Here is a 27,473-nt window from a genome sequence, read left to right as displayed (position 1 = left end):
CTACTCATCTTTAATGAAATTGAGCCTTCTTCAGGCCAAAAATTTGCAGAGAACTGAAATGAATATTTGCCACTCTTGGTCCACTAAGCTAATGCTACCTCCTAAAGATGCCCTCCTATAAAATCAAAGCTTTCTCATGAATCATGTTTCATACAGAGTTGACACAATGGTAACATACAAAGGAGATGATTCAGTTGTGTTACTAAAGTAGTTGTTTTTTCTTAAAAATTCCTGACAGTGCATATTGGATTTTTTTTTTACTAGGAAGCATTACCTAAATGCCTATTAGGAGAAGTTAAGACCAACAGTGGACATCCCTAACACGTTTCAAGAACTCTTATGGATTAGAATTAAATAAGAGAAAAATGAGCACACTCCGCGGAACATCACTATCATAGTACAGTATCATAGTATCAGTCAGGGTTGGAAGGGACCACAAGGATCATCTAGTTCCAACCCCCCTGCCATGGGCAGGGACACCCCACACTAAATCAGGCTGGACAGAGCCTCAGCCAGCCTGGGCTTAAACACCTCCAGGGACGGGGACTCAAACACCTCCCTGGACAACCCATTCCAGGGCTTCACCACTCTCATGGTGAAGAACTTCCTCCTCACGTCCAGCCTGAATCTCCCCACCTCCAGCTTCATTCCATTCCCCATAGTCCCATCACTACGTGAAATCCTGAGAAGTCCCTCCCCAGCCTTCCTGTAGGCCCCCTTCAGATACTGGAAGGCCACAATTAGGTCACCTTGGAGCCTTCTCTTCTCCAGACTGAACAGCCCCAAACCCCTTCAGTCTGTCCTCATAGGAGAGGCGCTCCAGCCCTCTATTACCACCACTATTGGTGGTAATGAATATTTGGGAGCTCTTCCTAACAAGTTTTCCTTGAGAAGACTGACTGTAAAGTCTCCTATACCTTCTGCCATCAAGGGACATTTGTCAGCCAAGTAACAAAAACAAACCAAAAGTCAAAATTGCTCAAGTAATTTTGTTTTGCCTTGTCCAGTAATGAGAACCAGTGAACAGAGACAGGGCAGTCTGGAGGAAAAGGTACTTGTGTCACAAGCTATCTTAATGAGAACGTGTGTGTGTGTGCAAATATAGGTATCAAGCTCTATCTACTAACAAAAGATAGTAGATTACTTATTTGAAACAGAGGGTAAAAATTTGGGTTTACAGTATGCCAGGGTTTCACATAATAGCCCATTTGGGAATTAAGACCATAAAGCTTTCAATAAGTAAATGTGTTTCATTTTACAGCTGAATCACATTATTTCCCATGACAGAGTAACTGTCAATAGCAAGCAGGTTTCAAGCACTAACATATGAAAGTGTCAGGAAGTGCTTAAAAACCTGTTTTCATTAGGCTCAGTTTGTTTTACAGCTACCACGGGTTCTAAATCCCTAAAATTCAGATGACCTACTTTCTGACTGTCAAATGCTGGTGTCTAGTCTAATGAGAGGAACAGAAGATGCTATGTGTGCCAGTCAGTGGTCTAGTTTCCTTAGTCCAACTACAACACTTCAAACATTTTTTATCTCTTAGGTCTTTATGTGCTAGACAAAAATTAAGCAAGGGCAGGAAGCTGATACATGCCACTCCTTTCCCTAGGCTATGAAAGAGCAATCTTTTTATGTCATTGGAATGCTGCATACACAGATACTGCTTCAAATCAAAGTCACTCACAAACTGGCATCAGGAACAGAGCTTTTCTTGAGGACTAAACAGGATTTTCAACACATTTTGTGAGGATGCTGAGGTAACATGAACTCAGTTTTTATTCAGTAAGATGCAAAAACCAGCCTGGGCCAAGCGCAGTTCTCGGCTATGTTCATCACTTCTGCTATTTAAGCACAATTCTTCAGTGTGAAGTAGATGTCAAGACAATGATGTCTCAAGAGACATCTCTGGCATTTTTAAGTTCTAAATTCAAACGGTTTGTCTGGAGCAAGTACTTCCAGCATCCTACTCAGAAATGTGTACAGAAACCATTTTTCACAAGAAAGCTTTGGAGATATTCTTATCAAGGCTAAGAGGCAGCTATCTAAATTCCTATTTACAGACAACCATCACAAGCTAGGGGCCTAAAAGCCTCCTCTCTGTCTCTTTAGGTTTCAGGGAACGATTGGTGTTACAAAACGCGAGGCAAAATGTTCCCTCCAAGGCACTCCAATACTCTGGAGTTAAAATGAGTCAAACCACTCACCTGCTTCATTCACACATACAGGAGCACTTACGTGTAAAAAATTGTGACGGTCCCCAAACTCCGGACACATGCTAGACTCTGCAGGTATTATTTTTTCCTTTTCTTTAGTATCTCTTTCTCACTGCTACCCTATTCTTCAGCTCCTTTAACTAAGAATTTTCTGTTTGGGCAGGAGGAAGGGCAGAGGACCTTAGTCTAGTTTTTAAAGCAATTACAACAGGAAAACTATCTGACCAGCCACACAAATTTCAAATTCCTTAGAAATTACTGGAAGACTAAATATTCAAAGAAGAAGAAGAATGAGAAACTAGTTAAGTGGAAAACTTAGTCCAAGTAAGTTTTGAAGCCTGCATACCTGAAGTGCTATGAACGTTGGTGAAGGAATTGTCAGAGGCACTGTAGGGCCAGGCACCAGGTGAAGGCAGCGAGGTGTTGAGGGAAGAATTAGACCCTATCAAAAGGAACACGAGAGAGAAAGAGCAGGCAAATTTCACAGAGTTTCTCTAATACTGATAAACCTCAAGAGAGCCATGATTTGTACCAATGCCAAGCCCTCATGGGATATACAGCCACAGTGCAAAGACACATAAAGCTTCTCTCTGTCAAATAAAATAAACGTGACAGGAACATTAGAATAGTCTCAAGTATCTGAATAACCTCTTTTAATTGTTTACCTATTTAATTAAAATGAAATAATGTAATTATTCATCAGATACCAACTGTTCACCATTTTTACCTGTGGTGGTGTCCCGCAGAAGTTGGTGGTCAGTATCTACAATGGGAGATGTGGCTGTCCCCCCCAGCACACTTCCAGGGGTCACATAGGGGTCAGATTCAGGGTCAATGTTTTGTATACCTTTCCATGGCACTCCTGGTTGGAACTCTGGGATGGGAAGGAAAGAAAGGAGTTAGATGCAAACAGGGAAATGTCATTTACTGGAAGTGATTGTTTAAGATCTTTTAGGAGAGTAAGTAATTGTCTTCTAAGCTGTTCCTCAGGGGGGGAAAAGAAGAAAACAAAAAACCAAGACAACCCAAATCAACAAACAAAAAATACCCCACAAAACCACCCTGACTTTTCTTAATTAAAATCTACTTCACATTTCCTCCCATGGAACTTTTTTCAGCATCTGAATACAAGTCTACAATACTACTAAAATCAACCACTGGAAGCAGTACAAGTGCACACAATATTCCGTCGCCTCTTTCTGCTTCACTACATTCACTCAAGGCTTTGTTTTACCCTTAATTCAGTGTATGTTTTTAAAGAAACATACCATTGCAAGACTGCAGCCTGCATACATTTTGTGCATGCAAAAGCCTTTCTCAAGGAAAGGCTACAGACCTTAAGAGTTTGTAACATGTCAAATGTCTTTACACCTTGGGTATGCACAAGCTTTACACATTACCTATCAAAACTGAGGTAATGCTAAGGTGAGATGCTTTGTGGCAAAAGCAATGTATATACTCACTGATAACCTTCATGCTTCATAATGAGATGGAATATCTTTATCATGCTTTAGTTTGCTTTCAACTACAGCCCCAGGCATGCCAGATTTTTAAGATAAGAAGATGAGTTATATGAAGTATGAAAATACAACAACTTGTCGCTGTAAGAAAGATCAGTAACTGAGTAGATGTTCAATGAATAAAGTGCTGTGATCAGTTTTGGAAACAGTGATAAGGAAGTAACAAATGCCAAACAACAAGAAGTAGAGAAGCTTCAGATACTACATGACAATTTAGCTAAGTGTGAAAAGAATGCCAAAGTGGCAGATTCATCCCTTGCAGATTCAAGTTTTGAAGTAATTAATAGAATATCTGAATAGAACTAGAAGTTCATGGTTGAAAGTAGGGTTCAGGATGTGCTCTCTAGAATAAAAATAGCTAAGGTGAATCTGGCATGGAAGGGTTCATGTCAATCAATCATCTTTGTAATGAAGAAGCATAGTCAAGACTATGAACTTCACAGACAAGTACAGAAGAAAAAAATGTAAATCAACTAGTTCAAACAATAGGCAAAGCAAAGGCAGTATTAGATTCTTGTAATGCCCTGGCAGGAGAATCTCAGGGAATGCCTAAGAGACACTCCAATTGGGTGAGAACTGTGGCTCATATCGCCCAGTATTGTGCTCACACTGACAGGAAAGAACTTTCAGGGACACAACACAAACCTGGCCACTATTTGTAGGCTACTGCCCCCACACTCAAAGCACTCATAGTCCTTCTATCTAAGATGTCAGAAATACCCTCTATTTGCTAGCATTTGCACCATTGTTTTGCTGCTGCAGGATTCACAGAAATACAGTTCTGCATTTCTCTTGTTCACAGCATTCCTTGTTTCATAAACCTCAGTCACATCTCCATCTGTAGTAATCAAACAAAATAATTGAGGATACCATTGCTTACTGGTCATACAGTTAGAAATGTATCAAGGAAAGAATCCGTTCAGCTACTGCCAAAATACTGCAATCCTCTGACAAGCAGAGGTATCTTTTGCTTAGACCATCTCTGTTCTGAGACAGAGTCCATGAACACAGGTTAGGACCTGAGTATTAGGACTTGCTTGCAAACAAACCCCCCAAACAACCACCAAATCCCCAAAAGGATGAAGTCCAAGTCTTGCCTTTGTAAAGATTTCTGAGATTTGGTGAGACTGAAAATTAAGTGCACAGTAAGCTCTTGTCCAAAAGTTAAGGACTATTCAAACCAGGCTCAAAAAAATCAGGTGGGGTAGTGTACATAAATACACTGACTCATCAATATAACTTCAGCATACTGACAAACTGACAAACCATCCTTTGGGTCACATGCACATTCACCAACTCTCCCTACAGACATGCTCTTTTAGTTTTAGATAGTCAAGAAAACATGAAGTAATTTCTCCACCAATATTTGAAAAGTCCTCCTCAAATGTTCAAGCATAAGATTATTAGGAAAACCATGACAGACACATCCAGGTCAGTTTGCCTTGAGTATGTGATTGAACTACTCTTAAAAGGGAAAATTACAGTCCAGCATGACCTAGGTATGCAAGTCTGTGTGACATAACCAAAAGACAGTTCTCACCAATGCAGCACAACTTGCTCTCACCTCCAGCTGTGATATCAGTTTGACTGGGCACCACTTCATTTATCTTTGTGCTGAACAATACTGCTTTCTTGAAGGGCAGAATTTCTGCAGCAGATGGCATTTAGGAGGAAAATGCGAAAGGTGCAGTCAGGGTGAATGCTGAGTGACCTCTGTATTCACTTAGAGGAAAACCACACCTATTTCAAGAGGTTTTCTCTTGTAAATGTGTTTCTGTTATCTTCCAACAACAGGAAAAGGGAAAAAAACAAATCTATCTCCAGTGACAGTGGGCTTCATCTTCAAACTTGCAGAGAAAATGGATCTACAGTGTAAAAAACATTTTGGGTCTTTACTCTTTTATCAAGGGTGTTGATAAATAGGTAGGTCATGATTTCAGCTAAGTTTTTCTTCTTAAAAAACTCTTAACCTGGAGAGGTTATGAGACAGCCTCAGTAGCTGATGTTTATGGGGCAGTAGGACTTGTCCCAATAGTCTATGGACTCATGAGAGAGGCCTAGCAATACAGCAATAACTGCATAAACGCCACATGCCAATATTCATGACCTGCTACAGACATCTGCAGTCTGTCATGGGCTACTCATTCCCACAATAAATTAGGCATGATACTGGTGACCCCAGTCATGGTTTATGTTCACACTTTGTGAACCCCATCTATGCCCTCACAGTGGTGAGGTAGTCAGCAACAGCTATAATTCTACTTATTACCAACTCAGACTGCAGGCATCACTAGGGAGGCTCCACGGTACCAGCAAATGGCAAGGAGTAGCTGTTTGGCTTCTCGCTTCTTTAACAGCCTTCTGGTACCAAGAAATGTGTCAGAGCCAGTGGCTGCTTGAAAACCTATAAACATGGAAGACCTGACCCTCACATTGCTCTCCTAATGTTCCAAGCAGGACTGTGTTTCTCAGTATTATACAGACAAATGGTGACTGAAGAAACATGTTCAGCAACGATGAGTCTACAAGAGATCCTGGAAAAAAGCTTCAGTTGGGGCACTTCTGGCATGATGAGAAATTACTCCATCTCAAGAAGCTCCATACTTAACATCCAGGCTAGCAGAAATGTAGTGATAATATACTTCTACAGAGAGCAGTCAGTGGTATGAGATGGGACTTTTAAATCAAGAGCTTGTAGTGATAGGATGAGGGGTAATGGCTTTAAGACAGAAGAAGGAAAATTTAGACTAGGTATTAAGGAAGACATTCTTTTAGAGTGAGGGTGGTGAGATAATGGAACAGGTGGCCTAGGAAAGTTGGGGATGCCTCTTCCACAGAAGTGTTCAAGGAAGCCAGGTTGGATGGGGCCTTGCACTACCTTGTCTAGTGGAAGGTATCCCTGCCCATGGTTTGGTTGTAACTAGGTGATCTTAAAGGTCCCTTAAAATCCAAATCATTCTGATTCTGTTAAGGTTGTACAGATATTTTAGAGGTAATTCTTGAACTCTCTCCGCTCATCAGAAAATATTTTCTTGCTGGAGTTACACACTGAAAGGTTCCCACATAAAAAACTAACTACTTGTTGTAGGTTTCCTGTGGTTGTATTTGTCTCACAGATTCCTAGGCTTTCTGAAACAAAGTCTGTGCTCCTGCATTACCCAAGAGTTCACAGAATCACCAAGGTTGGAAGAGACCTCAAAGATCATCAAGTCCAACCTGTCACCCAAGACCTCATGACTAGACCATGGCAAGATGCTACTTGCACCTTTACTCTTTGTGCTTGAGGGAATCCACAGCAGAAGCTTTGCAGTCAGTAATGTCTTCCTGGAATACGAGAGTCTTTCAGGCAGAGGAAAAATTAGAATTGCAGCATCCACCATTTGCTGAACAGCAGCACTGGTGATTAGTCCACACAACTTCAAAGGCGTACTTAAACAAGGCAAACAGGGGACTAAGAGGATCTCTGGACATCCTTTTCAACCCCTACCGTTCTGTGATTCTGTGACGCTACTCTGTCCTTAATGTATGCTTTATATAGAAAATTGTGTGTGTCTGTGGTCAGATACTTCTTTTTTCCAGACATTTGAGTTTTCTAGCAAGAAAGAATGTGCTACTGCCTGTAATCCCAAAAAGCAAGAGACTTTACTCAAGCTGCAAGATTGCTGAGCAGTACTGAAACAGAGCGAAGTGAACCACAACAGCAGAACAGAGATTTTACACAAAACCCCCTCGTGGTCTGCAACACATCATACACTTGGAAATTGCCAGAAAAAAGTTCATGCTATATAAAATACAAAAGGTCAAGACAATTCTGTTGCCACCATCATTAAAAAAAGCTTTCACCTCTTCTGCTTTCTGATTCCACGCTATCAATCACAATTTTTACACCCCGTGTCAGCCTAACACAACACAATTAAAAGAGTCAGCTCAAGAAGAAGGAGCTGTTATTGTGTCTGCTGTGAATCAGTATTCCCATGACAATTTTTTTAAGTGTGAAGTCAAACTACAGAAGGTAAGAGTTCACCCAACAAAAAACCAAAGACTATTCAGGCAATGCAGCAGTTACTTCATATTCAGCCCAGCAACTTTTTACTGCAAATTTAACATTTATGTTCTAATGTGGATTAAAAAACTCAAACCAAACCCAACAAAACAACAGAACAATAAAGAGGATAGGCCAAACAAAGGTATTTCTGTTGGAGTGGTTATTTAAAAAGTATGATGAGGAAAGATGCCAGCACATCTACTCTAAAGCTAGGACATAACCCTTGCCCTTGTCTAATACCTGGAGGCCAGCTGGCGTTGCTGGATTTGCTTCCGATCTTGTTTGTTGGTGGAGATTTGGCAGGTAACCAACTATCACCAGCAGGGCCTGCATGGCCACCCAGTGGGTCGCCCTGAATTATATCAAACTGGTTGTAGGGCGATCCTCCACGAGCCTTTCCAGGGGGCACTATTGCACCTGAAGAATTAAAAAGATACATTTACACCCAGGAAAAGTTGAGAGCTTTATAAACATGGTATGCTAAACCAACATCTATTTAATATGCATACTGGTGAGGTAAGAGATTTACTGACTTGAAGCTGTTTTATGTGAACTATTTTACCAATGGCAAGATGATACTGCAAAGGCATTCTCAAAACAGCCAGTCCCCTTCTCACCATTTTTGTGGATATTGGCATCTTGTGAGGCCACAGAGGGCAGCCCTTCCATCATAGTCCACTGCTTAAAGCGGGATTCTGTTCCAGCCTCTTTTCCTCCCACCATGCCATAGTCCATGCCACTTGAACCAAAGCCTGTGAAACAAACAGAACTCCACTGTTATTAGCTCTTTTTGGTTTAAACATCTTCAAACAGTGAACAATGTGATCACAGGAAAGGTTAAAAAAAATAAATAAATCTAAATCAACAGTAGCAAGTGAAATGTTCAAGAGGTAACTTCCAAATCTGCTTGTTAGGGCAGTATGCCACCACAATACACTTTGCTGTTAGGTTTATTCTCTTCCTCTGTAATGGAAAAATAATGCAATTTGATCAAGAGTTGACAATTGCAACCTTTACTCTAATGGCTTACACAGAAATGATTCACTTCTGGACCCAGACATAACTGGCCCATATGGTAACTATAGGCAATGCACCAAATCTCTTTCCACAGAGCACTTACCTGAACCGTATCCAGGTATTTGCCCTTTGGTCTGTAAATCCGAGAGACCCACATTCAAAGGATTGGGTACCATGCTGTCTAAATGTGGCTTAGGCCCAACAGGGTGGGATGGTGAATGCTTCATGCCAGGCTGCCGCTGCTGCTGCAGGACGCTCACCATACGAGCAATCTACAAACAAAAACGAAGATGCATCCTATACTGTAACAGAGTTCCACTAAACATCAAGAAATGGTGACTTGAAAGTGATCTAAAGGACCTCATGTTCTGAAAAGTGCAACCTGAAGAGCATGCAGACTGAAGAGAGCAGATGATGTTACTGAAACTAGTGTCATCTTTGCTGCAGAGGGCGTTTACCTGGTACAGCTTATACATTACACGAATGACAAAAGAAGAGCCACACCTGTTGCTCCTGCTGCTGCCGCACAGCTTGGTTTAACTTTCTCTGGCTCTGTAACAGCTGTTGCTGCTGCTGCTGTTGCTGCAGGAGGAGCTGACATGCCTATGAGATAAGTTGAGGTAGGAAGAGTAAAAATACAGAGCTCATCAAATGAACTGTAGTTGTCAGAAGCCAGTTACTAGGATATGCTTTGCTCAGAACTTATGTAAACTTTCTCATTCCACACACTCAAGATGACAATGAACACCTTCAAAAACTCATCCTTCACTTGTTTTTAACTTCTTAACATCATGCAACAGTATTAGTGCAACCTGCTTTATTACAATCATTGTGACTATGAGTCTGAGGAAAGCCTCATTTAAAAAAATGACAGATTGCTTCCCGTACAAAGTCATTAACCTACTGCAACGCCCTCCTCTCCTCACCATAACGACACAGGTCTGTTTAGTTTATCTGCTGCCCTCTAACAGGGCTGTATTTTCTTCTACACCAAACAGGGAATAGTTGTACAAAAATAACACAAGATCAGTAGAAAAACCCCCACAGAATTAGAATAAACATAAAAAAGAGAGCTCAGCAGACAATTTATAAACTGTCTCACAAGATTACTAGCTACTTACTAATTGAAACTGGGGAATCTGTGGAAGCTGGCTCAGCATGGCAATCTGCTGGGGAGAAAGCTGGGGGCCCATATTGAAAAGACCAGGATTCAAGCCACTGTTGGGAAACTGTTTGAGCATGGAGGCTGAAACCTGCATGGAAACAAGTTACACATCCTTAAGAAATGCAGTGCTATCAGGAAAGATGATGAAGTAGAAGCATTTTTATGAAGAAATGGGTATGGCACCAATCTTAAATGGTGTTCTGGGAAAGACACTACAGATTTATTAGCACATCACATTTAAACATGCACAATCTATGACTGGAGCAGAGTGAATACCTCACTTGATTGACAATATACAATATTACATGTGCAGATGCAGACACACACACAAAGGTTCCTCCTCCAACCAGGCGGTTGCTAGAGACTGCACTAAATTAAAATGCTGATATATATGCAGCTAACCAGTAATCACAGCACTGCATCACCACATTAAAAATGTACTGGTTGACAAGGGAAAAGAAAGGCATTCAGGCAGTGACTGGAGCAAAGAAACAGTGCCTCACAGAAAGAGTTAATCTCTTTGTATGCTGAATAAGCTATAGGAAAAGAGAGGAGTAGGTGGAGAAGAAGTGCCCAATTTCTCCCTGCATGATTTGAGTTACACAAGTACAATTCAGGAGAATCTTTAGAAGTCTTCACCAAGTCCAGAGCAAAAAGTAAATGTTTGTATTTGGAAGCCCTGAGGTCTTAAGAGCTCTGCAATGTAAATGCAACATACAGCCCTTCATTTGGCCTCTTTCCAGGGGGCAGGGAGCAAAGGACAAGGCTGACTGAAAAAAAAAGTAATAACCTGTTGCACTTCAAAAAAACCCTTGCAGCTTAGGTTTATATATTTTTTTTTTATTTTAAAATACTTTGCAAAATCTTATGCAAGGCATAGGATTCCTGAACCCACCTTTGAGGTTTAAAAATAGTGGTAGCAAGCAGTTACCATCAACTGCCTTGGAATCAGAAAGGCTAATCCTTCTGCACTCTGAGTTTGAATTTTTCATCTTATCTAAGTTTTCAATTTGTTAACATCAAGTCAAGACTAAAATAGATGTTTAAGTAACCTCCATGATTTGCTCTGAAGGCTGCAGCTCTATTTTTTACAAGTAACCAGTTACTATAAATTCCTTACCTGGGGAGAAAGAAATTGGGGAGGCACTTGCGCCCGGATATTGGGGGAAGGATTTAGTGGCTGCACTGGTGTGTGCATGCCCCTCGATTGTGCTGTGCTGTTTCCAAACAAACCATGATTGCCACCCTATAAAATTAAAGCAGTAGTGAGAAGATGAATCTTTCAGGATATGGATTTCTATGCTATGAACTACATATCAACGACAATGAGGCAAGCACTGATTTAAATAGAGTACCCTTTGAGTTGCTAAGAGGTCTGTCCTAAATGAGTGAAATTCTACCTGGGTTAAAACTGCTCTGCTGTGTTTTCAGGATGCAGGCTCTCTCTCCTCGGCATTGAAGAGTCATGTTTATCCACTTATATCAAAGCACAGGACAAAGCTAAGGTTTTGTATTTTTCACATATTGGGAAATGGAAACTTGGGAGTACGAACAACATGCTCAAAAGAACTTTCTGTTGGCATGGTATGGAAGACAGTGGCAACAAGAATTCAGGGCCATCATTTTAGAAGAGTCATGTACTTTCTCTGACTAGGCTGCTGAAACACTGTACCATTCATAAGCCTTTTATTTCCTCTGCAGGCCTGCCTTACAGTCACTGAAACTAGAATTCTACGAACTTACTCTACAGTTTCCCTTCTGATGTGCAAACATCAGCATTCTGGATTGGGATGTTTTCATTTTTATTTCTTTTATATGAAAGTGAAAAGTGGGAAAAATTTCTAGTGAGAAAAGAGTGTTTGGGCTTTTTTTTTTTTCCTCTCAAGAATACCCACTGCTTGAGCTTCCTTAATGAGCCATATTCACTGCTTCATAAGCAAATTCTGTCATAATAAACCTTACTGCATGAATGAAAACGACCAATGGAAATTCCTGATTATGTTTCACTATTTCAGCCTCTGAGCAGCCTGTCTTTATGTGTAACATCCTTCAACAAAAGCCACAGGAAATGTTATGGACAGACTCCTACACTAACAGTCACATGCTGTTGCTTCTGAAAGCTGAAGGTCATACTCCAAAAGGTCCTTAAGTGCCATGATTCTATCTTTTCATTTTCAAGCCCCTAAAAACATCACATCATCTGCTGTGCACCACAATATTTGTAATTCTCAGGTACCTGGAGTTCTAAACAGCACATTTTCCATCACTCAGCCACCATTTTCTGTTCTAACTCTCCACTGCAGTACTGCTATACTCAGCCCTTCTTCCAAACTGAGACGGTGCAGGCCTTCTCATAAATAGACTTTCCTTCCCTTATGTACTCAGACTTCATAAACTGTGCCTCCCTTCTACCATAATACAGTGCAATCTCCACCATCCTTTTCTACAATGGAAGTCTGTTACCCTGCCTCTACACTGACAGCATTATGGATGATCTCATTCACCTGCATCATGTTTTACTTCCTTTACATACCTTCTCCTACAGAGGCAACTTAAGGGCAAGCATGAAGGATAGACAAAAGTATTTATTCTGGAAAGAACTGAGTGGGGTCAAACTACACAAGTTTTTGAGAGGCTTCAACCTGCAGCTACAACATTTGCTCTCTCTAAAGCTCAAAGAAGTTCTGCACCCCGAATTCAAGAACATGCCTGCAAATCTGGGACTTCCTCTGATATTCTACACTGATTGTGTCACATGGAAACAGAAAGACAACATGAAGAAACACCATCATGTTAGGCACGTGACTACAAATCCTAGTGTCTAGTTGCAATACTGAAGTTCGTCTTTCATTTCCCAGTATTCCTGAAACATTTTCTTCCAGCATAATGCTAAACATAACAGCCAGAAATTCTTCCAAACTACAGTTAACCACTTCATTTCCTCCCCATCATTCCCTCCCACACAGAACACAAATATTGCTACTCAAAGAGTTTTTAAAGGCTGCTAAATGAATCCTTTCTTTGGGGAAGGCAGAAGGGAACAGGCACAATGCAAAACAAATGCAATTTTTTATAGCCACATTTCTATATAAGAGGTCAGCAGGTGGAGTCTGGAAAAATTCAGTGGTGGGGCAAATCAACAGCCTCTAACCAGGTTTTAAACAGCTACTGAAATATGAAGGTTGTCACTAAACTCAAGGCATCTGAAAAGCACATCTATCTGCTGCTGCACTGTGATTCAGGAAGTAAGAGGCCAACAGATGGAATACATTTTGATAATAGATATCAAAGTGGATTGATTCTCAATGGCCCGATAGAGCTGCAATTTCCATTAACAATATTAGTTTATTTAGTAGGAAAACAAATGCAAACTGGGATTAAGCCCAGGTTGCAGCCTTATAAAAACACATCTTACAAGGTGGCCTGCTTACTTGTCTAGCAGCGAAGTTTTGGGGACTGAGCCCTGAGCCGATTGCCCCAAGGCCGACGTTGGATAGTGTGGAACCAGAGGGAGACAGCTTGTAGCTGGGAGAAGGGGAGAAGGGAGAGCAGGGAGCCTCATCCCCAAGGCACCCATCTTGATTGGAGAAAGGCAAAGTCAGCTGAAGCAGCAGTTAGCCAACAGCAGGAGTTGGTTAGTGAAGCAACAGAATGCAAGAGGAGAGAAAGAGGGACTGTGAGTGACTAGGAAGAAGCAAAGTTAATTTGTAAGAGCAATTACAAATTTACTGACTCAAATGATCACTTGACAATTAGGATTTTGGTCTAAAAGAGATCATCAGTAATTCCTAAAGAGTACGTTTTGAGCTCTCATGAGTTCATTTCTGACAGTGGCTGTTACTACTACAGACCAATAAATCTTGAATGAATTCCTAATGTTAGGACACACCTGCAAACATAATTTGTAAGGAATGCATGAGCTCTGCTACTGGTATTTATGAATTAGGTCACCAGTGTAAGCGGACAAAACTGGTTTTTGGCCTGTTATAACAAAATGGAGGAGCTGAAAAAAATCCATTAACACCTTCAGAATTTCTAAATCAAATTTCTTTTCTATTTTACATTCTATTGACTGCATTAAGTCCCCCATCAAAGCAGTCTCACTCTATCAGACACCTTCCAATTCATAACGTGAAGCAATTATTATTTGCTAATGACAGCAAAAGCTCCTATTTAAAACAGGCAAGACCGGGGAAGAAACACTACCATAACACACACAGATGTCACAGAGAAACAGATGTCATACAGAAGCCTGCAGTACAGGACATACAACAGAAGAGGTTACAGAATTTAGAAAGGGTGTTTCCACTAAGTGGCAGACATGAAAGCAGAAAACAATTGGAAGACTGTGATTACTTCTATTTACTTAGATCTAAGCCAACCTTTTATAACAGTTGATTGTAGTCAGTAGCCAAATGAATCATAATTAGACCTATAATGAATTTCAGTGCTACCAGTACTTTACCCTTCCAAGGAAAACAAAGGAACTTCTTTCTGTCCATATAAGAGCAGTCTGTTCTAACTTCATTCACCTCAGAGCATTTAGTTTGGCTATGCTCATCTGACACCAGTTTTGTACACACGCTCATTCTACACAATCCCCCATATCTTTGGGCATTGAGTTTGTCCCAGCACTTCCAGAGGAGGAGGATAAAAACTGGGACCTCAAACACAGAGGTTGAAATTAATTATCTAAAGATCCTTCTCTCACCTTCTCAAAATAAGGCCCACTATCTGTGGTTCCCATGTCTTTGGAATTAGGTGGACGGAACCCAGACCTATCCTTCCTCATCATGTCGTTGAAATCCCCCAGATTCATGGCTCGTTTGTCTACCTCAAACTTCTTTTCTGGGAGACCACCTGTCAGAAAAGCAAAAAAAAGAGAAAGGACAAAATTAGTGCAAAAAATTCTACTATGTTTTATGACAGCAGGTTTACAGCCAAAGAAAAGTATCTTTAAGAAGCAAGGTACAAATTACATCTCCTACAATGTAGCATAGATATGGTTGCCATTAGAAGTGCTGAATGAAACATTTAAGTAGGAAGTTCCACTTCCAAGCCTGAACAAGCCTATTTACAGAGTTCAGTGTGAAGTACTTCCTCACAATTTAGGTACAAATATGAACATGTGCATTTCTGCAGCAGCCTAGTTCAGCTACTGATCATAACTTATTCATAGTTCTCAATCTCTTCCACAACTCACAATGCTATTTATTGCAATGCATTCAGGATCCATTGACACCACTCTTCACAGTCTCCATATATCCATTTACTGGGTTTGGCAGCGAGAAAGAATTTCTCAAACTACAAAACCACACAGGCAATTAGATCATGTCTCCAAAAATTGTTTTGGTTGGAAAAAACCTCTAAGATCACTGAGTCCAACCATTGACCAGTATCTTCCTGCTGGAGAAACTGCCTGCTCACAGCTTGGATAGGTGGATGCTTCGCTGGGTAAAACTAACTGGATGGCCAGATCCAAACAGTGGTGGTGAATAGAGCTAAATCCAGTTGGCACCCAGTTGTAAGTGGTGTTCTCAGGGCTTCTCTTTAGTACCTTCACCAGTGAGTTGGACAAGGGAATTGAGTGCACCAGACTGAGTGGGAGTGTTGATCCACTCAAAGGTAGGAAGGCTCTGTAAAGGGATCTGGACAGGCTGGATTGATGGGTCAAGGTCAACTGTACAACTTTCAACAAAAATGAGTGCTGGGCCCTGCACTTAGGCCACAACAACCCCATGCAACCCTACAAGCTTGGGGCAGAGTGGCTGAAAACCTGTCTGGCAAAAAAATTACCTGGGAGGTGCTGGTTGACAGCTGGCTGAACACGAGCCAGCAGTGTGCTCAGGTGGCCAAGCAGGCCAACAGCATCTTAGCCTCTATCAGGAATAGTGTGGCCAGCAGGAGTAGGGAAGTGATGGCGTCCTTGTACTCAGCACTGGTGAGGCCATACCTCAAATACTGGGCTCAGTTTTGGGCTCCTAACTACAAGAAGGATATTGAACTACTGGAGCCATCCAGAGCTGGAAGGGCATGGAGAATATGTCTTATGCAAAGTGGCTTTGAGAACCAGGATTGTTCAGTCTGGAGAAGAGGAGGTTTAGATACGATATTGGGGACAATTTCTTTATTGTAAGAGTGGACAAGCATTAGGACATGTTAACAAGGGAGCTGGTGGAGTCACCATCCCTGGAAGTGTTAAAAAGAAACCCAAACAACAAAACTACTGTGAACTGTGTAGACATGGCACCCTGGGACATGGTTTAATGGCCACAGTGATGTTAGGTCATGAACTTGCATCTCTTAAACAACAAATGTCATCTAGTACAGTGTGACTTCCAGACAGTTAACCAATATCCTTCACCCTGTATGCAATGATTATACAACCAGTAACAGAAACACTTTTCAAGTGTTCCCTACAGTCAGCTGCCATTGCTCAGCAAGTTATCTGGTAGAACAGGAGAAAGATGTGAACAGGCAATCAAACTGCACATAGAGAAATATGGAGTGAGCAAGATAACATCTAAAGGTTATCATCAGCCAAGTGCTGACTGAAGTTAGTTTTCTACCTTACACACTCAGCTGACACCAAGAAACAATACTTTGTCACATTTGTCACCTGTAAAGTATCAGATGCATATTGCTACGTTGAAGTAGATGGGAAAGATATTTGCTTTTAAACAGGGACAATGTGATTGAAAAAAGCTTAACTAGTATTTTTAGTTTTAAGTAATTTTGGTTAGTAGCACAGATGGCCTTTCCAAGAACAGTTTAAGAGTCCTGTGACCACAGCTAATCAACAGCTATGACTCTTCCAAAGGATACCCTACCACTGACAAAACACCTAGATATTAGCAAACAAAACAGGCAGTTCCAGTATCACTCACATACCTCCAAAACACTTCTCTATTCCTCAGATAACCTTCTCAAAACCAGCATCTCTTAATGTCCAATCATGAATGAGTAATATTCATAGGTATGCTACAGCAAACCACCCCATGTAATTAGTGGTTGATTTCACAGGTTTTCTTCCTGGCATGGCTTTTAATGTTGATCCAGCTTCATCCTTTCCAATGCTTTCAACATCATTTATCACAAAAACACTTGACAAGTCACTTACCTTTCTTGGCTCATAACTGGAGTCAACTTGGATGTGTTCATCCCTTTCTAACATATCCTAAAGCTAGAACTGGCTTTGTAAAAGCAGTCATATAAAATGTCACATACATCTCGGCCCTGTCAATACCTACATCTAACCACTGCACACATCGACAATAGGGCACTACCAAAACACGTGTGCTTTAACTCTACCCAAGAAGCTCTGTCAGTTGGCTCCTGAAAAGAAACTGAAAGTGAGACAGGGTTGCCTCACCATCTGAAATGAAAACTGGGTCAAAGCCAACAGAAGATGACTAAGGCACAGAAACACCCTTTTGTTTCTTCAGTTATCCTGATGTTCCAATCAACTCCTCAAACATTACTGAATGATGCCTTGCAAAATGGCTTCTTAAATAACATGTAGAGCATTAACCTGCAACATTAAGGGCTTCAAGCACAGATATGCATGCCACTTAGTGCTGAGGCAGCTGCTAAAACTTCAATACAAACAAGATCTTGCCAGGAGAGATGGCAGCATTCATTTATCTCATTCACAGAAAACTCTAGCATAACCTTGAAACTTGTTACATGAGTCTCTTTTGAATCTGCCAACAACAATGCAGGTGCAGGAGATGAGCTTTAGCTTACATAGGACAAAACAGAAATCTGGGAAGTTTGAATTTTATCCTCTGTACATGAAAAAATAAGAAAGCCCCAAATGTTCCACATGCAGTAAGGTAGAACAGGTTGTAAGTCAAATAATCTCCATAAAAGATACTACATCAATTCTTATGTTTCCCCTCACAATTAGTAAGTGTGAGAAAACAGTGAAAAATGCATGATAATGATAAACATGAACTTAGAAGGCAACTCTAGTGAGGTAAAAACCCCATTAGGCAGATTTTCCCCATGACATGGATGCAACTTAAAATAAAAAAAAGTCTACTTTTAAGTGGATACAAAGAAAATTATATATTGTGATCCTGGTACCAGGAAGCAGGAGACAGAAAATGCTGTTGAGCAAAGTTACCCAAAACATTTGCCAATGAGAATCAACATGGTGAAAATACACCCAGGGGGGTAACTCAAATGGGAAGAAAATAAAAATAGCAAAAGCATTTGAAAAGTGTTTTTCACTTAACCACAAAGCTGAAAGGATTTTAAAGACATTGGCTTTACACCACTGCCATAATTTTATGCTGTCCAAGCCTACAGAGCAAGCACATGTGCTTAAACAGAGGTGTTGCACCTGAATGCTAGCTCAGGTTATGGCTTTGTAACGTATTTACAACAGACAGCTGCATCTTTCATTGATAGAATTTGGAAATGAATTTCCCAGTTTTTACAGGCAATCTGAGAATTCCATGATCTGCGGAGTTTGCAACTAATTAAAAAAATAAAATAGGAATAAATAAATAAAAAGACAACAAACAGAGGGAAGGTAAAGGTCAAGTATTAAGTGGCTCTGACAAGCTGCTTACGACAGTATCACAGTAAAACTAAGGTTGGAAGAGACCTCAAGGATCATTGAGTCCAACCTATCAACACAGACCCCATGACTAAACCATGGCACCAAGTGCCACATCCAATCTCCTCTTGAACACCTCCAGGGACGGTGACTCCACCACCTCCCTGGGCAGCACATTCCAATGATGAATGACTCACTCGGTGAAGAACTTTCTCCTCACCTCGAGTCTAAACCTCCCCTGGCGCAGCCTGAGACTGTGTCCCCTTGTTCTGGTGCTGGTTGCCTGGGAGAAGAGACCAAACCCTTCCCAGCTACAACCACCTTTCAGATAGTTGTAGAGGGCAATGAGGTCACCCCTGGGCCTCCTCTTCTCCAGGCTAAACAATCCCAGCTCCCTCAGCCTCTCCTCAAAGGGCTTGTGTTCAAGGCCTCTCCCCAGCCTTGTTGCCCTTCTCTGGACACGTTCAAGTGTCTTGATGTCCTTCTTAAACTGAGGGGCCCAGAACTGGACACAGTACTCAAGGTGCAGCCTAACCAAAGCAGAGTACAGGGGCACAATGACTTCCCTGCTCCTGCTGGCCACACTATTCTTAATGCAGGCCAGGATGCCATTGGCCCTCTTGGCCACCTGGGCACACTGCTGGCTCATGTTTAGGCGGCTGTCTATCAGTACAGACAGCAAACTTCATGCCTCGGGACTCACATACTAGGAGCGATGTCAATGGAAAAAAAAGTTGTATCCTACTTTCAAAGTAAAACAAGCTGCTTGTTGAAGTGATTTGATACAACAATAAGATGGGGGGGGAAGTAGATACACCTCAGGCATGCTACTGCTCCATCTCTGTCCCAGTCAGCAAGTATGAGTCTCACTCTAGCACCTTGCAAGAAAAGCAGCACACTTTAAATGAGGAGACTGAGATGAATGTAGTAAGAATTACTTACTGACATCTGGACTTGTTTTATGATATATGATGACCAGAACCAACATGCTGTACCTCAACAACAAAACTGAAGTTTCCTCTGAGAAGTGTGGTCTCAAACCACAGATGTAAACCTGGGATCAAGGTGTATTTATCCATAAACTAGGAAATATCCTGCTGGGCACTATCTAGTTAGCAAAACTATGTACATAATAATTTTGACTGCAAACCAGTTGAGCAACTAGCCTACCTCCTAAGTCAGCCAAATTATTAAACATTAGAAGTTGCTATTGGCTGAGAAAAACAACAGGTTATAGTTTTCCACAAGCAACTGCTATAAGCATCAAGGATAAAACTGCTAAGCAAAGTTGTTACAGAAAAGCCTGAGGAAGATCTGTTACCTTCTGAGTCTTTGAAACTGAATACAAACTATAATAAATGCCTCTGCCTAGGATCAAAGATGCCACCATTAATGGGCACATGGAACTTAAAAGCAGTGCAATGTATCAAGACTGCCTTTGGGCAGCATTGCACAGGATATTCTGAGCATCAGCCATCTCTTCTCAGAAGGTCTGACAGCCTTAAGGTCCTTGAAAGCAGAAAGCTGTAAAGGATCCAAAAGCTTAATTTGGAGATAAAGAACTAAGAGAGCTATAATAAGCATAATCCAGGCTACCATCCTCTTCATTTGTATATTCTTAGATCTGTTGTTGAGGAGCAGCATCTGAAGGCAGATGAGAAGTGAACATCCAAGATGATGATTTATCTCCATTTAGAACATCTTTATAGAAGCATGACACAATCAGAGCCAGAATTCTAAAGAGGCTGTGCAAGGTCAAAGTGGAGAGGTCCAAAAATTCCAGTGCCCTCTCCAAAACTGTGCTGTACTATATAAAAGCACACTTTAACATCTTACTGGGATCCCTGACTATTCAGAGGTAGAAAGCAAAATATGAAGATCTTAATCCTCTTGGAAGTGTGATACACATTTTAAGAACATAATGGATTCAAAGCTGAGAGACACTGTAGTTATTAGGACTGCATTAGAACACCAAACCTGGAGTTGATATTATATGCAATTATATGCATACACATATACACCTTTGGTAGCAACAAACAGCAATGGATATTCCCAATACAAGAAGCTTCTTGGCTGGGAAAATCCACAGCATACACAACACGTGATACAACAACAGTAGCAGATGAGCAAGTGCTCCAGGCTGGTGACAACAGGGGTGTGAAGAGGGTCAACATCAGAGCACACTTCTTACAAGACCTAATAATGGAATAATTTGGTCAACAATACCAGAAAGACACGGAGAGGTAAGGCATAAACTAATTCCAGCACAATGCCCAGTTTCACAGGAAGTTCTTCCTGCAGTACCTAAAATCTAACATTCAAATCAAGAACTGTGTCCAGTTCTGGGCCCCTCAGTTTAGGAAAGATGTTGACTTGCTGGAACGTGTCCAGAGAAGGGCAACAAAGCTGGGAAGGGGTTTGGAACACAGCCCTGTGAGGAGAGGCTGAGTGAGCTGGGGTTGCTCAGCTTGGAGGAAGTTCAGGAGAGACCTTATTGCTCTCTACAACTACATGCAGAGAGGTTGTAAGTCAGGTGGGGGTTGGTCTCTTCTCCCAGGTAACCAGCACAGGAGTAAGAGGACACAGTCACAAGCTGCACCAGGGAAGGTTTAGGCTGGATGTTAGGAAGAAGTTCTTCACAGAAAGAGTGATTTGCCATTGGAATGGGCTGCCCAGGGAGGTGGTGGAGTCACCATCACTGGAGGTGTTCAGGAAGAGACTGGATGGGGTGCTTGGTGCCATGTTTATTAGTGTTAGATAATGTTGATCAGATAGTGTTGGATTATAGGTTGGACTCGATCTCAAAGGTCTTTTCCAACCTTGTTAATTCTGTTCTAACAAATATTTACACTGCTTGCATAGGCAGGGTTTGAACTTGTGCTGTCTAGTTTTCCACTGCTACCAGAAGCTCCCACAGCAAAGGCTTATTTTCAAATATATGGCTACTGTACCAGGACAGAAGAACACTTCAGAGGAAAGCAGAATCTACTACTGGATTACTTTCTGTTGTGAGTGGAACATCATACTAGTCAAAGGTGATTAAATAGGGTTAATCTAAATGTTCAATTCCAATTCTGTGGTTTCCACATGGCCCAACTCACTTGAGCTGTGTACCATCTGTGGTACATGAAGCCAAGAATCTAGCTCTACTGAGTGCAACTTGTTATGGCCCGAGGCAAGCAACTTGAGTGATCAATGATAGAAGATACTCTTTTTCCTCACATCACCTTCAGGGAGCTGTGCTAATTGGGATGTCCTACTGCCAAGTGCCATCAGTGCTCCTCTTCCATCAAATAAAAAGGCACTTTCCCTTTCTTGAAACAGTAACAATGAATATTCACTACACAGATCAAAACAGACTTATATGATGTCCCTTGCACAAGCTGCAGCTCTGTTCTGCACAGGTATACATCCCCATTTTCATACCAGCCTTGACTGCATAGACATTGAAGGTATCAGATGCTGTAACTCTATCCTTCTGAGGAGTGCTAGAAGTAAGGACGAAACCTTTCCAAAGCACAGTATGTCATCCACATCAAAATATTCCAGCAAAATATTCTACTTCAATCACATTTAAATTATACACACCTACAGACAAGTCCATCTTACTGCCTGGAATGTCCTCAGTTTGACTCTGGAAAAGAAAAAAGAACAATTAGTTCTGGCTTCTAACAAATGCTGAGGAATATGTAATAAAGTGGCCCTTGATGGTATAGAGGTGGCACAAAGGAAGGATGTGCTTGTGGCAGTAGAAGTCTTTATTTTAAACTAAAATCAAACACAAGGACTCCTGGGAGCACTCAGGACATTACACCTCAACCTCCTAAGGCTGTATGTGGCAAGTTTCCTCATATGAAACCGGACACATGAACGCACAGGACAGAGACTAAGATTGACAGACAGCTGCTCTGTGAAATGAACCTCTGTCCTCATGTTCCAGCAGTCAAGGGATGAAACACTGAAAATAGTGGCCAAAATGATAGCTCATCCTCATGACCTGTCAAGACATCTTGATATGTGCTGCCAAGTTATTCTTTAGTTGGCAGTCTGGGGACAGGGTGTTCCCATAGCCTTCAGAAGTATCTATGGTCTAGCAGACTGAATTTGAAGTTGGGAGACAACAGACATTACAGCCTAATCCCAGTCATGTCAGTGACAGTTTGTGCTGCCACAGCAGCTCAGCATCATTATCTTTCACTAGCCTGCATTACCAACTGCTGCTCCTGCTTCACAGGATGACATTGGGCACAATATTCTTTAAAGCGTTTAGCATGTCAGAAGCTCTAAATAAAAATTTTGTGTAACTACTGTTGAGGTACATCTCCCTGTGGATCTCTTTTCTGGACATTTATTTATTCACCTTACCAATCAATCTTTAAGTACTGATTAATAATGAGCCCTTGCTTTGCTAAAAATGCCATGCTGCACAGGATTCAAATAGCCAAGATAGACACAGGGCTGTACCTCCTTTTCTACAAGGCAGCTGAGAAACAGAATGAGCAGACTTGGGACTAATGAGATCCCTGACACTGTAGCCAGGAGTTGAGGCCTGTACCTTGAGTACTCTAAACAGCACAACTAACCAACCCACCCTTCACCCCAACGACCACCAGAAAAACCCCAAAACCCAAACCAAACCCCCCCAACAAAACACCCCCCCCCCAAACCCCAATACCACACCAAATAAAACGAAAAACTACCTCCTCAGAGTCTATTGCTTGAAAGAAAACTGCAATCTCAGAACAACAGCTGTCAAAGTAATTTTAGGTTTTTCTGAGAAGCCATTCTGAGTAGCATGAAGTGCTGAATACCCAACCACTGCAGGTATTATAATCAACATGCCAGCACAGCAAATGCAGAGCAGCACTATGAAGCACACTATGAAGCAGCTGATCATTCCACTTTCTGAAAGCTTACTGCTTTTTTATTTTTTCCTTTTACAAAGTAAGATCTTACATTTCAATACAATTTACTTACTAGCAAGCCCATATTTGAAAACTGCTTGGACAAAGGGTTCATCCATGAGTCACTATTTCCACCTTTTAATGCGCACTGAAGGGGGTAAAAGCAAGAAAAAGAAATTATGTTGAGGTAACTTCTTGATTTCCTCCCCCACTCTTTTTTATCCTTCAGGTGCACAAGTGAATGAAAATCCTGGTATCTGAGAGATTAATCTCCTGAGCAAATGACTTGGTTTTTGCACAGTTCGAAGCATTTACCAAATAGTGTTCATTTTTCTCTCTCATTCTGACGTACACCGCCCCAGATGAACGCTTGCTGTGCAGAATGTTTATCACACCTTCCGTTCCCTTCTGGAATCTGGAAAGCTTTGTGAATGTTGTTGTTTGGGGTTTCTCTCCTTCTCTCTTACAATTTAATACATTCCTTAATCCACCACACAGAGAGGTAGATTTCTTCCTTGGCTTTCTTCTCTTCAGCTTTGTGCTGACCTGGATTGACCTTACAGTAATTTGACCTTACAGTAATTTAGAGGTGATACACGAAGTTCCACAGAAAACATTCTGAACAGCTGCTTTGGTGTTCTAAACAAATCTTCAAGTGAGAAAAAAGTTCAAGAGAATCGTTTTTGCAAACTAGGACTTGTGTAACTCCATACTACCATGTCACAACCCTATCTCTGCACCCCAGGAAGCTGCTCTACACTTGCCTTTTGAGTTTGCCCTATTAGATTAGATGTGGACAAAGCATAGCCATTCCAATATTAATATAGTGCCAAAAGTTACTGTACTAGAAAACTTTAATGCAAATGACACTATAGCCAAGGTTCTGCTTCTGAGGTTAAAAGTCAGTAACAAAACCAAGTCAGATCTAAATCTAACAGTGCATGTGCCAAAGGAACTCTGAACTTCCTCAGTAAGCTATGCAAGGAAAACCACAGCAGCCTAACATAAAGATGTGTAGAGAGGAGCAATAGCCTTGGGACACTTACTGCAGAATTTCATTTAGTAATGTCTCTGCAGCTTACATACTGAAAGAATGTGACACCTGCTGGCATATTTATTAGTCACAGCAGGTGTAACACATTAAAACAAATCCAGAAATCTCACTTTTTCCTAGGGTTGTAACAGACACCTCTCCAACTGAATTCTGTAATACCCTTTTAAAGGAGCTATTCTGTAACATATCAATCATACTGCTTTCAGACAAGACAATAGTTATGAATCATTCAAGCATTTTACCTTCATTTGTGTTTTCTTTCCCCCTTGCCCCCAGCTTGTTGAGTTGTGGGAGGAACTGCTTCCCTGAGAGCCTGCTGTGCTCCAGACTCCTCCTTCCTCCTCCTCTTCCCAGCTGGAATGACGTGTTCCTGTCACTGGCCCATCACTCTCTCCCCAGCCATCTTGCATAGATTTAGAACCTTTAGAAGAAGAAAAAAAGCTCAAAAGCAGTCTACAATACCATGCAGCTGGTGACTTGATCTCAATCAATTTTGCACTATCATCAGAAACCCAAAGGAATTAAAAAAAAAAAAGGGGGGGGAGGGGGAAGGGAAAAAAGCCTTTACCAAGCTGCAAAAACTTGTGCATGAATCCCCAAAGCAAGAGATTCAATGGCACGGTAGCATGGCATGTTTTGCTACTATTTCAAAGCAATGTCAAATCCTTAAAGAGATAACAACCACAGGGACCTCTTCTCTTATACTGATACAGCTGCATTTGGGTTTCTTTACAAGACAACCTATTATTTTCTAGGCCAAATGGAAGACATGTTACTTACACAGAAAAGGCTACACTTCAGGATTACAACTGCAGAATCAATAAATTAATCTGGAAATGTGATATACAGGGCAGACTCTACAGTTGTATTTTATTTCCAGTCACAGTGTTTACATGGAATCATATAACCCTGGGTTTAACTACATAGCCATGGATTGTTTGCCTGCACTGACAGCTCTCACGTCTGAGATTCTGAATTGTGACTGAACAGTGGTGTAATGATGACTTGTCTCTAGGACTCCTACTTATTTTTCTGCATTTGAGTGAGAGGGCACAAAACAGTGCCAGAAAGCAGCCATCCACTTAGGATCAGTCACAAAAGAAAGTGCACTTCGTGAGAGTTACAGTTTCCTCAAGTCATTAAAAACAACCACAAAAAGAAATCAAATCCATTTGATGGCAAAAGTTGCATTATCAAAGCACAGATTACTAGGTCATGGCCTCCAGAATGAAATTTGTCTGTACTGTCCATTCAGTTTTCTGCAATCACCAGGAAAAATGATTTATCACATAACAAGTTTGGATTGTAAGTAACAAGTTAGCAGCCAGAGAAGACACAACATTGAGAAAAAGACATTTCCTCACCCAGACGCTCTAATGTTTCAACACTTAACACAAATTGGAGCCTGCCCAGTTATGTGCTTAATTAAGAAATTTCTGATTACCTTAGAAGACAAAGTTCTAGTCATTTGCAAGCACACACTCAACCACTCAAAATCTTACACAACATTCAACACCATTTCTAGGCCTGAGGCAATTCCTCCTGTGTCAAAAGGCCAAAGACTGAGAATCTCTGGGACCACAGCAAAGCAACTGGTACCTGGCCTGTACTCACTGGATTTCATGGCATTCGGGGCGTTGGAAGGTGCGTTTCCCCAGCCTGTTGTTGATGCTCCTGTATCATCTACTTCACCCCACCCGGGACTGGTTTCATTTGGCTCACCCCAGGCGGATGTACCATTATCTGGAGCAGGTGGAGTGCTTTTGCTCCAGACTGCACAAAAGGAGAAAGTTTTAATTTACAGACCATTAAGACAACATACTTCCTACAGTGCAGTACCATGTCTTAAACCTACTGCCTCATTCTTCCTGTTGAGAACTTCTGATTCTCAATAGCATGGGTCCAATAGAATTAATATCCCATCAACTTAAGGAGTGTTCACTGAACTCCAGGGATGAAATGGAAGAGAAGGCTATGATGAGTAAAACTGTTTTTCCAGGTTAAATATAAACCCCATATCTAATGCTGTCCTCCTATCTAGTAAACTTTTGTGACTAATTAAAAGCATCAGGCTAACTCTGCATTTTCATATACTGAAGAAAGAATAAGGACATATTTGAAGTACATATTAAAATGAAATACTATTCTTTAAAGCATGTCTGAGTCACAGATTACATAAAAACATCTTAACATATTTCCATACTATGTAACTTTTTCTTGTCTTCATTCCAAAGCAGGAAATATTTTGCCTAGTCTTCCTTATCATATAGCAGAACCAAAATGAGCTTAAAGAAGTAGATCACAGACTCACTCAATTTCAAGAGTTAACTGTGTAAGAGCAAAAAGTTAGTGACTAAGAATGAGAAATTTTTTTCCCCCATGTATACACTAATTCAGTATTAAAAATGTGACAGTCTGAATAAAAGAAGGTCCAGGGAAGACCTTATCTCTCCCTACAACTATTTGAAAGGCAGATGTAGCAAGGTGTCAATCTCTTCTCCAAAGTAAAATGCAATAGGACAAGAAGAGATGACCTCAGGTTGTGCCAGGTGAGGTTTAGGATATTAGAACAAACGACTTCACTGAAAGGGTTACCAACCCCAAGGAAGCAGTTGAGTCACCCTCCTTGGTGGTTTTCAGAATAGGCACTTAAAGATATGGATTAGTGGTGGTCTTGGCAGTGTTAGGTTTATGGCTGGACTCAATGAGCTTAAGAGTTTTCTTCCCAACTCAAAGGATTTTGTAATTCAATCTGTTCTTCAGAGCTATGTTTGACTGTGCAGATCTGTCAGCTAAGAAACTTTTCTTTTACTGTCAAGCTGACCAACATTCAGATCACAGTTACTAAGGCACAACACATCAAGCAGAGGACTGATTGATTCAAATTTTTAAAATGCTTTAAATACAGAACCAACTACTCAAATAAATTGTTTTTCTTTATGGAATTAAACTACGAGAAATTGGAGGCTACAGGAGTCTCTCATA

The 27,473-nt window shown here is 41.1% G+C and overlaps 1 protein-coding gene across 13 annotated transcripts in view; it reads right to left on the bottom strand.

Moving 5' to 3' along the window:
* The window catches only part of TNRC6B (trinucleotide repeat containing adaptor 6B), a 126,206-nt gene that overhangs the window by 4,621 nt on the left and 94,112 nt on the right, over positions 1-27,473 (bottom strand). For 7 of the 13 annotated variants that reach the window (XM_068142497.1, XM_068142498.1, XM_068142509.1 and 4 more), the window contains 14 exons: positions 26,088-26,261; positions 24,731-24,909; positions 23,508-23,582; positions 22,119-22,164; positions 14,676-14,824; positions 13,396-13,566; positions 11,085-11,210; positions 9,921-10,052; positions 9,304-9,402; positions 8,903-9,071; positions 8,400-8,534; positions 8,023-8,199; positions 2,945-3,091; positions 2,564-2,659 (listed from right to left, as the gene is read on the bottom strand). In XM_068142497.1, the coding sequence (XP_067998598.1) occupies positions 2,564-2,659; positions 2,945-3,091; positions 8,023-8,199; positions 8,400-8,534; positions 8,903-9,071; positions 9,304-9,402; positions 9,921-10,052; positions 11,085-11,210; positions 13,396-13,566; positions 14,676-14,824; positions 22,119-22,164; positions 23,508-23,582; positions 24,731-24,909; positions 26,088-26,261 (1,875 nt within the window). The remainder of the gene's footprint in view (positions 1-2,563; positions 2,660-2,944; positions 3,092-8,022; positions 8,200-8,399; positions 8,535-8,902; positions 9,072-9,303; positions 9,403-9,920; positions 10,053-11,084; positions 11,211-13,395; positions 13,567-14,675; positions 14,825-22,118; positions 22,165-23,507; positions 23,583-24,730; positions 24,910-26,087; positions 26,262-27,473) is intronic. The other 6 variants (XM_068142499.1, XM_068142506.1, XM_068142501.1 and 3 more) reach the window with 4 other exon arrangements.

Source organism: Melanerpes formicivorus, unplaced genomic scaffold (assembly GCF_026170545.1).
Source record: "Melanerpes formicivorus ecotype bairdi unplaced genomic scaffold, bMelFor1.0.p_v2 SCAF_8, whole genome shotgun sequence".
NCBI lineage: Eukaryota > Metazoa > Chordata > Aves > Piciformes > Picidae > Melanerpes > Melanerpes formicivorus.
The sequence above is the reverse complement of the archived record's forward strand: the minus strand, read 5'-3'. Positions and strand labels throughout refer to the sequence as shown.